This window comes from Oryctolagus cuniculus, chromosome 2 (genome assembly GCF_051225735.1).
Source record: "Oryctolagus cuniculus isolate XC-2025 breed Fujian yellow rabbit chromosome 2, ASM5122573v1, whole genome shotgun sequence".
In the NCBI taxonomy this organism is placed as follows: domain Eukaryota; kingdom Metazoa; phylum Chordata; class Mammalia; order Lagomorpha; family Leporidae; genus Oryctolagus; species Oryctolagus cuniculus.
In genome coordinates, this window is record NC_142868.1 from 10,434,249 (window position 1) to 10,447,424 (window position 13,176).

Sequence of the window (13,176 nt, forward strand, 5' to 3'; positions counted from 1 at the left end):
AAAGATTATCTCATTCTCTCTCTCTATCTCTCTCTCTCTCCCTGTGTGTGTGTGTGTGTGTGTGTGTGTGATTTTTCCTTTCAAGTAAATAAACAAGTCTTTAAAAAGAAACTTAAAAATCATACCTTCCTCTTCACTCTGTTTCTGGAAAAAAAAAGCCAAAAATTGTTAAAAGTATATATCTTATATTAAGTGTTTTCATCTCAACATAATAGTGATAAATAAATAAAAATGCCAAGAGGGAAGTTTGGGAGAAGATGGATATGATCATGGCATAGAATGTGGTGATGGTTTCATAGGTATATACTCATTTCCAAACTCATCAAGTTGTATGCATTAAATGTGCACGGCTTTGTGCATGTCAAGCACACCTCAATAAAGTGAAAAAGTGCATTTTAAAAATAGCACCCAGGATTGTGTTGGACCCTGTTCTTCATTCTTTACTTGTAATATCTCATTTGCTCTTCCAAAAACTGTTGAAAGTATCTGTATTAATAGGAGCAAATGATGCTAGCTAACTCTGGCAAATGCAACCCATACTCAGTGGGAAACACATTATCAGTGTGTCACTACTCAATAATGCCTGAAGGAGGTCAGCTGGCTGTCCTGGACAGCAGCCCGCTGATGGGATGCCTCAGGGTTTGAGGCTCCTTCTACACGTCCTCTGAGTCTCTCACCTCTCGCCACAGGGAGAGGGGAAATAGAAAGAATGTGGAGTGGGCACAACACCTGTTAGCTACCTCAGCCCAGAAGTGCTCCCATGACTTCTGTTTACATCCCAGTAACAAGAAAACAAGCACACAATCAGTGGCATGGCAAGGGAGGCCGTGAAATGTAGAGGAATATGCAGATCTGTTACTCAGAGCATCGGCAACCTCTGGTCCCTAAGTGTCCGTTTCCTCTCCTTCTTCCAGAGAACATGCCTCCCCCTTCCCCTAAAGGAAACAACCTCAGAGTCTCTCTGATCACTGTGTTCTTAAAGGCTAAAGCCTCTGGGTTATGTGAAGTTCTCTGCTCCATGTGATCATCTCTCAATCCAGTGACCTATCAGCTGCAAAGGCAGTGATTGGTCTGGAATGAAACAGGCAACCAATTATTTATCTATCTCTCTATGTCTATCACCATATCTTTCTGTGTGTGTGTGTGTGTGTGTGTGTGTGTGTCTATATCTCAATCTTTCTATCTCTCTGTATCCCTGCAAATGGCTTAACAGTACCAGGATAACAACAATAAAAATCCCCACTCAGAAAGTGGAGCAATGGGAAACACACAGCAAGCCACTGATGGACGCCAAGTCCTGCCCATCAGAGACAGCAAAGGCCCATCCCCTTTACTATGGGAGGAGGTTCTTGATAAGGCCCTCGTTCTGCTCTGGCCGTTATTAGAACCACCAGTTCTTCTCTCTAAAAGGTTCAGTCTGCCCATTCTGCTCCTTGGCTACCTGCAGATGGGTTCTGAGGAGCCTGCCCTCTGGGCAGACCTACAGCCCACCTCCTGCTAGTGAGGGAAGATGTTTTCAGTCTTGAAACACATTTTTAGTACAGGTTTATAGTACTTTTAGCAATATGAGTCCCTCAAAAAAATGTTCAGCTCCTGCAAGCCATCAAATGCGCATTTGCTCTCCCCATTTTCCTTTATTTCTGTGTTTAATTTAGCCATTTATTTTCCTAGCTCATCTCAGTCTTGAAACACCTTGCTAAATCCAGCCATTAGTAGCTAATTCACTCAACCCATCTTTTTTCTCCAACCTGTCTTCCCAGAGCTACAAGTTACTTAGCAAATACTACCTTCCAAGTTGGCACAGCTGTCAGCTTCGCCAAATGCTTTCCAATGTAAAACATGGAAGTCCACCTTTCCAGCCTCTGAAACAGTTCCCTTGCTGCTCACTGCCAGGCCATCACTGCAGGAGTTTAGCATCTTTTTGGGGGGAGTGTCCCATGTCTATTATCAGTTTTGATGTTAGTCAGGAGATCCATGCTGGTTGCTGTAACATTCCTAAATCTCAGAGACACATAAGTAAGCCTTTGTACTACACGGTGAGATGCTTCACTTTTTTTTTTTTGTTGAATAAATGCAATATTACATGTACATCTTCAAATGGGTGGTTTGACATGTTTGCATTTACTCTTTGGTAATTAAGGAAATCCAATTAAAGCATTCAAGGTCACATAACTGGAATATGGTAGATCCGTGTCTGTGACTCTGCAGGTGCTTGTGCCTGGAGAACTCAGCTCAGCAGGGGCAAGAGCAAAACTGATTCCATCCTTTCCTCTGCACTCACAATAAAGAAATGCCCTGTAGCTTTAGACTCTTCACTCTTTGCACTATTTCCATCAGAGGGACAACCGTCTGCTCATTGCATAAAAGTTACATTTGGTGACTCAAAAAACATAGTGGCAAAGAGTCTATAGTTTTTTAAATAATGAATTTTTTGTCCTGAAACTTGTCTGCCTAATTTGCTCAGTGAGCATACTTAGTAACACTGTACATATGTCAATAGTTTTATTCTCTACTGAATGGTCTACTTATTTGATTGATGTTTTTACACAATTAAGAGATATTGTTACAGTGTAATGAGTCATTTAATCTGGCAGAGGCATACATTGTCCTATGTTTATTTCTGAACTTTCAAATATGAACTATCCCTAATGGGAACAGATACACAAACAAAAATCGTCAACATCATTCAAGAGGCAGAGGGACAGAGAGAGAGAGAAAGGTCCCATCTGCTGGTTCACTAGTCAAATGCTCACAATGGCTGGTACTAGTCTGGGCTAAAACGGGGAACTAAGAACTTAATCCAGGGACCCATCACTGCAGCAATCACCTGCTACCTCCTGGAGCCAGCACTGATGGGAACCTGGAATCAGGAGCCAGAGCTGGGAGTCAAACCAAGACACGAGTGTCTTAGCAGCATCTTAACTGCTAGGCCAAATATCCACTCCTCAGAAACGTTCAATTGGTCTGAACATACACACTACTTTATTCATCTATTCAGTATTTATGGAGACCTGTTATCTAGCAGATAATGAGCAGGACTTGTTTTGAGACATACCATAATATACGTTTAAAATCACCATTTGCAGTTGACCACACTTAAAAGTTGGCTATGATTTAAAGTCACAGATGCTCCTATGCGTGTACGTGTGTTGAGGCAGCTGGAAGAGGGATGATAGTAATAAAATCTGTAACACTGATAACAGACTAAATGTCAGAAGATTTATTCAACCACACAAACAAATTTTACAGGATAAGCGTTCTTCCTAGAATGTATGATTCACATATAGGATAAAGTTTAAGACAAGACCAATGCTAATAACATCACTTGAACTACTTTCCCCTTTTCTGGAAACAATATGTATGATTACCCTAAATTGCCAAATAGATAAATTGGGAGCAAGTTTCCTGGAAATAATTCTGTTACCAAAAGTGATGTTTAAGCACACTGTTACTAATACCTCTATTCTGTAAGTTGAAGCATAAACTTTCCTAAGAGCTCTTTTTTTCTTTTCCTTTTTTTTTTTTTTTGGCTTGCAGTGAATTGATGACATTTGGTCTTCAGTGTCTTAAAAGGCGAAAGCCACTTGAATCGCCACAGTGAGACGAGCAGTGGATAACAGAGAGACAGAATGGTTTTGCTTTCTGACAAGGTTTCCTTCCGTTTGCTCAGCCCTAGTCTGCAGAAGGAGGTCCCCTACTCCCACTCATTCCTAACTAGTGTATATATTAAGCCCTTTGAAATGTGAGTATTATGGGAAGGATCGCAGTTGCTTTAAATTATAGCAGTTGGCAAGTGCCTGGGAGAAGGAGTGGGAGGTTATTTAAACTGAGAAAGACAGTTGCAAAACCTAGCACAACAGCATGAGTTCCAAGCTTCTAACACATTCTCAAGCTCAGACGGGCACTTTATTTTTCATCAAGTTGTTTTGTGCTTTGTTTTGGAGCAGCTTCGAAGAAGAAACATCTATTTCTACTTTAACTTTTTTTTTTAATGGTTTCTGAATTCATGGGACAACCAAGGCAAGACAACCTCAAGCGTGGGGGAACAGTTTGATACCAGCAATGGCCAGAAAAGGTAAGGAACCATTTTCACTTCAGTCTTTCTCTTTTTCCCTCCTGTCTGGCCTTTGTCAAAATATTTACTGGAAGATCTTACGACGGCTACTTGTAAAGAAATGGAGGAACCTGTAGGAAGCATGTCAACAAATGATAAATCAGACGGTGCAAAGCCACAGCGGTACTGCGTTTCTCCTACTTCCTACTCTGCTTGACGGGTGAATCTCCGTAAAACGTCTTTGACTCTATGAAAAATGCCATTTCCCTTAGAAAATGTGTGTTGCCGGGGGGTGGGAGAGTTCTTCAAAAATCTCCAATCTGGTGAGCTTCTCATTCGCCAGTGTGGCCATGACCTAATTTACTGCCAAGGTTAGAGTACCTGTGTTTCCTTATCCTGCTATGTGCAACTCAACCCCAGAGCTGTGATTCTTCTAACTAGAAATCTTTCCCCACGGAAGATTTTAATATCATTCCCTGAATTCTCTTCGTTGCGGTTTCTATGACTGCTTATAAACTTGTTTTGCAGGGTATGTTTTTAAATGTGAAATAAATCATTTGACTTTCCCTTTGTAACGACATACGAGGATGTTACAGGAGTTCTATATTCTGGAGGGAGGAGAAGTGCTCAAGTCAACATTCATTAGTCGCAGTTGGCTGACTGTGCTGTTGTCTAAGCCGGGGTGCTTTGCCTCCTAGACAGGTAGGGAGCAGAGAGGCTGGGGTGTTTTGTCTTTCTATGCAGCGGTCCCGTGAGAAGTATCTCATGGTTGGAGGTGGAGGGGTGTGCCGATGTGCGATGCGTTGTTCCCATTTCCCTAAGAAAATATCTGCTATCAGTGTTTCCATCTCTCCAAGGCAGAATTCCAGGTGCAGAAAAACCAGAGATCTGCAAATTCTTCTGGCAGGCTAGGGTTTTAAAACACAACTCCACTCTCCTTGCTGCGCGCACACATGTGAGCTCACGGGCAGAGGTTACGACACCGTGTGGGTCTGATTGAGCTGGAGTGACGTGGGACACGTAGGTGACCTGAGCTGCAAAACCCACTGGGCCAACAACACTGGCAAAGTAACCCGGGAGGCCTTGGTGGGGAGAGGGGGAAGGACAAGTGAGGCACTGCTGGGGACGCTGCTCTCGGGCTTACAAGGGTTCTACCTCCTTGCTCGCCAGCTGTGGCTGCGTTTCTGGGTTATTTTCTCCTCTGTCTCACATTCTGGTTGTAGAAGGTGGATTGCGCCACTTCCCCTGCCATGTGGTCTCAGTGAAAGAAAGGACAGGGACTACGGTCAAGGGAAGCGCGTTATTACAGAAAAGTCAGAAGGCGGCACCCTGGGCTCCCAGCAAAGTGGTCAAGAGGCTCAAATGGCTTCTCTCCCTCCACGCTTGCTGGTGGACTCAGGCACTTTCAGCTGCCCGTTCCAAGCCCTCTTTCTGTAGTCGTCTCTGTTTTCTCCCTCCACGTTCCGCCACACTGGCCCGCAGACCGTGAAGGAGGGAGCAGTGGGTTGGACAGAGATGATAATTCCCATCGCTTCGCTCTGGTCTTCTCGGCCAGTCCCCGGGCCAGTGGGGGAAGCCCCCTCCCTGTTTGGAGGGGGTCTCCGGGCCCCGCCCATGACCTCATCGCAGGCAGCCGGCGAGCTGGGGTGGCCGGCGGTGCGTGGCGCCTGAGTTGTACCCTGGGGATGGGTGCGGCCTGGAAATGCGCACTATGCCATGACGTGAGTGTTGGGGCTGCAGCGCCGGCTTCCTGCACGGGCTCCCAAGGAGGCTGGCGGCATCTCAGGAAGCCAAGGCCGCCAGGCCCCACCTCTGGGCCCCAAGCAGGACAAAAACAAAAAGGGTTGGGGTTGCTAATGAAGCCCCGAGCCAGCTGACTCACCCCAGGCGCAGTAATGAGACCTGGACAGTGCCCTGGAAAGGACAGGTCAGGGTTGTCCCAAAAGGGCGCTGATGACAGAGGCCCAGTGTGACCTAATGCGCCTCCTGGCCTAAAGAGAGAGAAGCAGCAGGAGGAGGCTTTTAACTGCCGAACTGCCGGATCGTGGGCCACGCTGCAGCGGCCACAAGCCAGCTTAGCCCCGGCTGTGGGCCACGGTGGCAAGTCTCAAATCCTGTGACCCTCAACGCAGCAAGTCACAGGTTCAAGGATCAATGCTGAGAGGCAAGGCAAGCGACATGGTGGCAATTCCACGGAGGGTAACAGTGTCTGGTCTGCGCCCAATACTTGGTCTTTGATGAGTGTAGAAGGATGAAAACATGGAGAGGGGCTTTGCAAACTGGCCTGCTGAAACCAAGAAGGCTTTCCATAGGACTGCATTTGAACTAGACCTTGGTGGGCATGTCAGCTACCATGAGAAGGCTGGAAGGGAACGGGTGTCCAGGCAGAGGTAGGCATGCAGAGGCACAGAGGCGTAAGGAGCATGGCTGCTCCCATAACCCGAGTAACTTAGGGGTGATGAGGCTGTATTTCCCAAGGCGTGTTCCAAGGAACACTAGTTTCTTGGGTTATTCCTAAGAGGAACAACAAAAGCATTTCCTGGTCAGGCATATTTGAGGATGTGAAGAGCTGTGCACCACAGTGAACCAGAGCTGCAGCTCTAAGGTCACAAACACCTGACTTCGAATTCCAGCTGCAGCCCTGGATGTCCCTGTGAACTTGGGCCCATTCAGGCATCATTTTCTTTATCCGTTAAGTGACCGTGGTAATTATATTAATCTTGTAGGGCATTCTGAGGTTTAAGGGAACAGCCTACTGTAAGCAGAGGGCCTGGTGGATGATGGGAGCTTGATGACCGTCAGCTCTTCCTGTTGGCTATTAAACACTGCTTTCTCGACTGTAGGACTTCTCTGATGTTTTAGCTGGGTACTGTGTCCTGACTCTCCTTGAGTGGGGCATTAGACTCTAATGTTTTCCAAACTCATCTAACCATGAAACCAATTTTTCCTCCAAAAAATATCACACAGACCATGAAGTACTTGCTGGAAGGTGGTGCAGTTGAGTTGGCCCAGTGAGCTGAGGTCACAAGTCCTCCGAGAGTACAGTCTTCTGAGATTTGATTGGGATGTGCCAATCTCCACTAGCCGCTTCACAAATGTCAACAGCTGGGCATCTCGTATCTTAGGAAATTGCCTGTTTGAAAAACTATTGTTAAGCTTTAGAAGGGAGAGAAATGCAACAGCCAAGTAAATTCTTGTCAGTAATTTCATACTGAACTGTCAGCCTTTGCCTTCAGTTTGAGGACCTGCTGTGTAGAGGACAATGCAAAAGGGAGAACCTAGGAGAAAACATGATCCCACCATCAAGGAGCTATCAAAAGAATGGGGAAAATAAACCACCTATTTAATATCCAAAATTCAAGGTCAGATACCACAAGAGAGAACATGAGAGGCTCAAAGGGAACTCAAAGGGAATTCAAAGAGTTGACCACAGGTGCCTGGATTAGCCAGGATAATGAGCTACATTCCTTGATGTGTGTCATGTGCATGGAACTGTGCCAAATAATTCCCCACAAGGTAACTGTCGATTTATCCATTTCACAGATAAGAAAACTGAGCCCCAGAGCAATTCGGTCTGGAATTTCTGCCTGGTGTCTTTCACACACCAACAGGCAGGGTAGGGGTCTAGAACTCGGGCCCCTCACCCAGGAAGACGCCTCAGAGGAAGGAATGTGTCATTTGGCCTTGAAGGATGGATAAGGACTGGTGGGAGGGAGGGGCATTCTGGGCAGAGAGAAGAATATTAGCAAAAGCGTGGGAGAGGACAGCACAGGCAGCAGCAAGAAGGCAGCCCTGGCAGGACAAAGTGCAGGCACAGAGACGGGAGAAAGATGAGCGAGGAAGACTTGGTTGGAATCAGATCATAGCAAGCCTTGAATGCCAAACCACAGAGTTTGGATTTTTCATGGAATAATCACGAAAGGTTTGTAAACAAGAAAGCAACATGATGAGAACAATGATTTAGGATGTTTAATCAGTGCGCAGCGGGGACAGAGAGTCCACTTCCCGTTAGGAGGCCAGTGTGTCCAGGCAGGAGACCGCGGCAGTGGCTGTCCACAGCCGCTAAGGGGTGGAGGCACACATTCAGCTCAGCTGCACCAAGGCCTTGACCATCACAAAAATCTTTCAAAATAACATCCTCACTAAATCCAAATTCCACATGGACCTCAATAGCAACACGGGAGGGAATGGAAATGAGGGAGTGTGGCGGAGGCCAGTTGACCTGTGAGAACCCTCGTAGCTCTCCCACTCCATGAGATAACGCTCGCAGCACTTTTTTGGAAATCATTAACTATATAGTTCCCTATTTGATCACCAAGTTCCAGACCCCTCCTTCATATCAAGCAGGCATATTTCCAAAAGAACTTTAGGGCCTACAAAAGTTTTATGAGTTTACAGCTAAAGCAATTACATATTAATGGTATTGGTATGCAACCGCTGGGGGAGGGCGCATGTTAATATAGCCTTTCAGGAGAAGCTCGTATGCATCCTCCTGGCCATCTGCCTTTTGCAAACTTCGACTGTCTTTCTCTGCGGACTGAGAACTCTTCCTGCAGTTTGTACCATGTCAGACGCGGGAGGGCTTTTGGATGACGGTTCCCTGTGTTGGAGTCCTGTGGCTTCCTGCAGCTCCTACACAGGCGGCAAGCCCCTGGAGAGCAAGCACCCACTCGCGTTTTGATTCGCCGCTGCCTTCCAACAGCATGTCTGAATCTTCATGTATAAACACAAGTCTGCAAGAGATGGCACCTTTCTTTATTTTCTTTAATTCCATTTAAATCTGATTCAAAGAGACCATGCCAGCAGGAACTTCAGTTACAGAAATTAGTGGTGCACCTGCCTCCATGTTCCAACCAGTGTCAGACACAGACCCTGACAGGTCTTCTTTTATGTTCGTCAGGCCTGCTCTTATAAATTACCTATCCCTTTGATGTCTGTGGATTGTGGTTTCGTACCTTCCTTGGGAATCGAGGATCACAGTCAAGCTCAGGGACTGGATGTCTGGGCAGTCCCAGGAAGCCCTCCGCTCACAGAGTTGGCCCTACAGAGTGAGCACTTCTTCTTTCCGAGGCCCTGACCCCTGCCCTTCCAGGTGCAGGACCCTCTCCCATCAGCAGTCCTTTCCACTGCTCCCCAGCACATGCTTGGACTTCGACTTTCTGAAAAGAAGTGTTGTTTTCAAGACACTTCTGCGTCCTGCTCTGAAAAACCCCTGAGACAAGGCAATAGTCTTGAAATAGGCAGCACTCCTGTAAGGGTGAGCTGGGAATGGAGAACAACACAAATCCTCATTCCTGCTAAGTGATCCTGTCACACACCTAATAAGTTCTCAGCAATCAGCAGTGAAACCTGTGTCCCAGATGACGGTAGAGGGACTCCTTCAGAGTTATTCCGTCTGTCTCCGGAGGAGCTATTTACTGTGATCAGGTTAAGTATCTTTTTATGAAGTCTCTACCTTGTGCCAGGACTGTATTTATCCTGTCTCTGTGTCCCCAAACTCATGTTGTGCCTGCCTCCAAAACCTACACCCTTTTTGCATACTGCCATGGGTACCCCCACAAAGGATTCCTTATTTTCTGTAGAAATCTGGTGCTTTGGTCTTGACTAATCCTTCAATAACCATTTCCAATTAAAATTTAATTTAACTAGAGAAAGTTTCCCTCCCGTAAACACAGCATGACTGCTTGATGCGGTAATAAATGGGAGGGGTTCCTTCCACCATCTCTGCATCTGTCTGCAAGGTGGCAGACTCAGCCTATGGCAGAGAGGACAGCAAGGCAAAGCATCTTGTCCAAGGCCACAGAGTTAGAGGAGACCTCAAACTCCAAAATGTGGGAAATGGAATAAAACGATGGGTTAATTTTGGTGCAAAAATTATGAAATCCGTGCATCATCTTTTCATAATATGCGTGTTCCATAAACATTCTGAAGACTCCTCTCCATGTTCGTCCGACTTCTGCCTCAAAGTCAAGAGAAGGAAATTGGTCCTACTTAATGAAAGGCTAATTATTGACCAGTGTTGGACATTTATAGTTTTAGGGTCCTGACATACTGCCAATCATAGAAAGCCATAGCTAATGTAGTTGCCTCAAAATACATCCTCCCAGACATACTCGGACAATATTTTATTTTATTTTATTTTATTTTATTTTATTTTATTTTACTTATTTGACACGTAGAGTTAAAGACAGTGGGAGAGAGAGAGAGAAAGGTCTTCCTTCCATTGGTTCACCCCCCAAATGGCCACCACAGCCGGCGCTGCGCCGATCCGAAGCCAGGAGCCAGGTTCTTCTTCCTGGTCTCCTATGTGGGTGCAGGGGCCCAAACACTTGGGCCATCCTCCACTACCCTCCCGGGCCACAGCAGAGAGCTGGACTGGAAGAGGAGCAGCCAGGACTAGAACCTGGCACCACAGGCGGAGGATTAACCAAGTGAGCCACAGCGCCAGCCCCCACTCAGACAATATTTGAGAGCTGTCATTAGAACACTAATTGGCTACCTACAGGAAAGAGTTAACTCCCTGAAATTGGTTAAGTGATTTGTTTCACTTTACTGTTCACACCATTAATTTATTTAGAAATGACTGTGTATAAAGTAATTTTTGTCCCATTCCACTCTAAAATCTGATTTGACACCAAAGGAACCTTAGTTAAGGTATTCTCGGAATGTACTAGAATCACCCACCCACTTTGTCACAGGTGTGTCTATCAAGATTGCTAGCCGCTCCTCTTTTCCTTCACAGTAAACCACGTAGTCCCTGACATGGTCTCGGGGTGTGATGATTTCACAGTGTCCTCTGCACAGCCTGTGTTGGAAAGGTAATTCCCAGTGCAACAGTGTTGCAAAGTAGGCACTAACAGAAGGCGTTTAGACCGTGAAAGCGCCACCCTCATAGATGGATTAATGAGGGAGGGGCTTGGAGCTTGAGGTTGTGAGTGTGCTCTTTTGCTCTCTCTTTCTCCCCACCCTTCCGCATGCTCTCTTGCCCTCCTGCCCTCCACCATGGGATATGTAACACCAAGGCCCTTTGATCTTGGAATTCCCAGTTTCCAGAACTGTAAGAAACAAACCTCTGTTCTTTGTTAATTACTCAGTCTCAAGTATTCTACTTTAGCAACACAAAATGGACCAAGGTGGGAGCTTTGGAAATTTGTCTCGTGACCTTCTGTCTGCCTTCGCCCTGGGCTCTCCCTCGAGTCTCCCATTACCTGTGCACACACACTCCCTCCACAGCATCTTGGGTGGCCCTCTTCACTACCCAGCACAAGTCCACAGCATCTGAGCCTATTCCCTTGCCTCTGTATAAAATATGTTGAACCATATAAAAACGCTGACATCCAGCCATTTGTTACCAACAAAAAAAAAAAAATGGCAACTCCATGTGATTCTAATATAAATTGGAGGCACTAAGAAAAACTCTCATTTCTGGAAGACAATTTATGTATCAGGCTCTGAAATGTAACAAAAATGTTTTCAGTGCCTTACTGTTTGTCCAGGAGGCTGAGGTGGAATGATATCCAAACAGACTTTTAGAATTTAAGCTGCAGATGCCACCTTCAATTTCAACGCCAGCAGAGGTCAAACATGCATCGTTAATAAAGCTACTCCTTCACTTAAACACCACTAGTCACCAGGAAGTTCTTCCTCATGCCAGAATCGCATCCTTTTTTGCATCTCCCGATTGGTCCTGTTCTGCTTTTAGCACTATAAGGAAAGGCCCTCCTTCCCCTGGGTTTTAAATACTTGAAGGCTGCCCCCCTCCGCCTTCCCCGCCCTCTGTCGGTGCCTCTCTGTGCTTGCAGGGAGGGTCGTCCCCGTGACTCACCTAAGATACACATGCCCCTTTAGAAACAAGCTTCGGCTTGATCGCCAGACTCGAAATGGCTTGTGTGTCTCATGCCAACTTGATCCTCGCTGTCCTGAGCTGGAGAATGGCTGCCTGAATCCCTGTGTGAACAAAGAAGCTGGGGATGCCGCTGTGGTAGAGTGGGTTAAGCTGCCACCTGCGATGCCGGCATTCCCTATGCGCACTGGGTTGGGTCCCTGCTGATCCACTTCAGATCCAGCTCTTTATTAATGCACCTAGGAAAGGAGCAGAAGATGGCCCAAGTGTTTGGATCTCTACACTCATACGTGAGGCCCAGGTGGAGTTCCAGGCTTCTGGCTTCAGCCTAGCCCAGCTCAGGCCATTGCAGCCATTTGGGTGGTGAGTCAACCAGCGAATGGAAGATATTCCTTCCCCTCTTAATTCTGCCTTTCAGAGAAATATATATTTTTAAAAAGAGAGACGGAAGAGAAGAGAAGAATCCAATTTAGGGTTAGCAAGAGAGTATCAAGAGTTCAATTAGTTGCCGGCACTGTGGCTCACTAGGCTAATCCTCCACCCGTGGTACCGGCACCCTGGGTTCTAGTCCCGGTTGGGGCGCCGGATTCTGTCCCGGTTGCTCCTCTTCCAGTCCAGCTCTCTGCTGTGGCTCAGGAAGGCAGTGGAGGATGGCCCAAGTGCTTGGGCCCTGCACCCGCATGGGAGACCAGGAGGAAGCACCTGGCTCCTGGCTTCGGATCAGCACAGCGCACCGGCCGCAATGCATCAACCGTAGCAGCCACTTGGGGGGTGAACCAACGGCAAAGGAAGACCTTTCTCTCTGTCTCTCTCTCTCTCTCACTGTCTAACTCTGCATGTCAAAAAAAAAATAAAATAAATAAAATAAAAAAGAGTTAATTAGTGAGGTGTCAAGAAGTATCAGATATATGCCAGGGCTGTATAACCTCTACTTTGGAGGTCATCTGACAGCCCGCAGTGCAGGGGAATGACCCACATCTCTGATCCTAATGCTCCGTTTTCCCTAATTGCCATGTGCACCAGCCTCACCAGTAAGTTCATCTCATACAAGGGACTCCTGGAACATTCAGATTCTGTCTTACACTGAGTTGCAACAAAGCCCATTTTCATCCATTTGTGATGCTGCATTCTTCACAGTTAACTATAAAGAATGAAGGTCCTGGGACCACAATCTGCGTGTGTCTGTTTCAGCCTTAAGTCTCCCTGGCTGTGTGACTGCACCCAAGTTACTGGAACTCTCTGAACCTCTGTTTGTTCATCTTTGAAAATGGGCATAATA

At 46.4% G+C, this 13,176-nt stretch overlaps 1 protein-coding gene across 2 annotated transcripts in view; it reads left to right on the forward strand.

The window, feature by feature from the left end:
• Window positions 1-3,594: 3,594 nt before the first annotated feature.
• The window catches only part of C1QTNF7 (C1q and TNF related 7), a 119,676-nt gene continuing 110,094 nt past the window's right edge, over window positions 3,595-13,176 (forward strand). Inside the window, exon 1 of one of the 2 annotated variants that reach the window (XM_008274297.5) lies at window positions 3,595-4,075. In XM_008274297.5, coding sequence (XP_008272519.1) covers window positions 4,063-4,075 — 13 coding nt within the window. In that variant the 5' untranslated portion in view covers window positions 3,595-4,062. The remainder of the gene's footprint in view (window positions 4,076-13,176) is intronic. The other variant, XM_089326950.1, reaches the window with a different exon arrangement.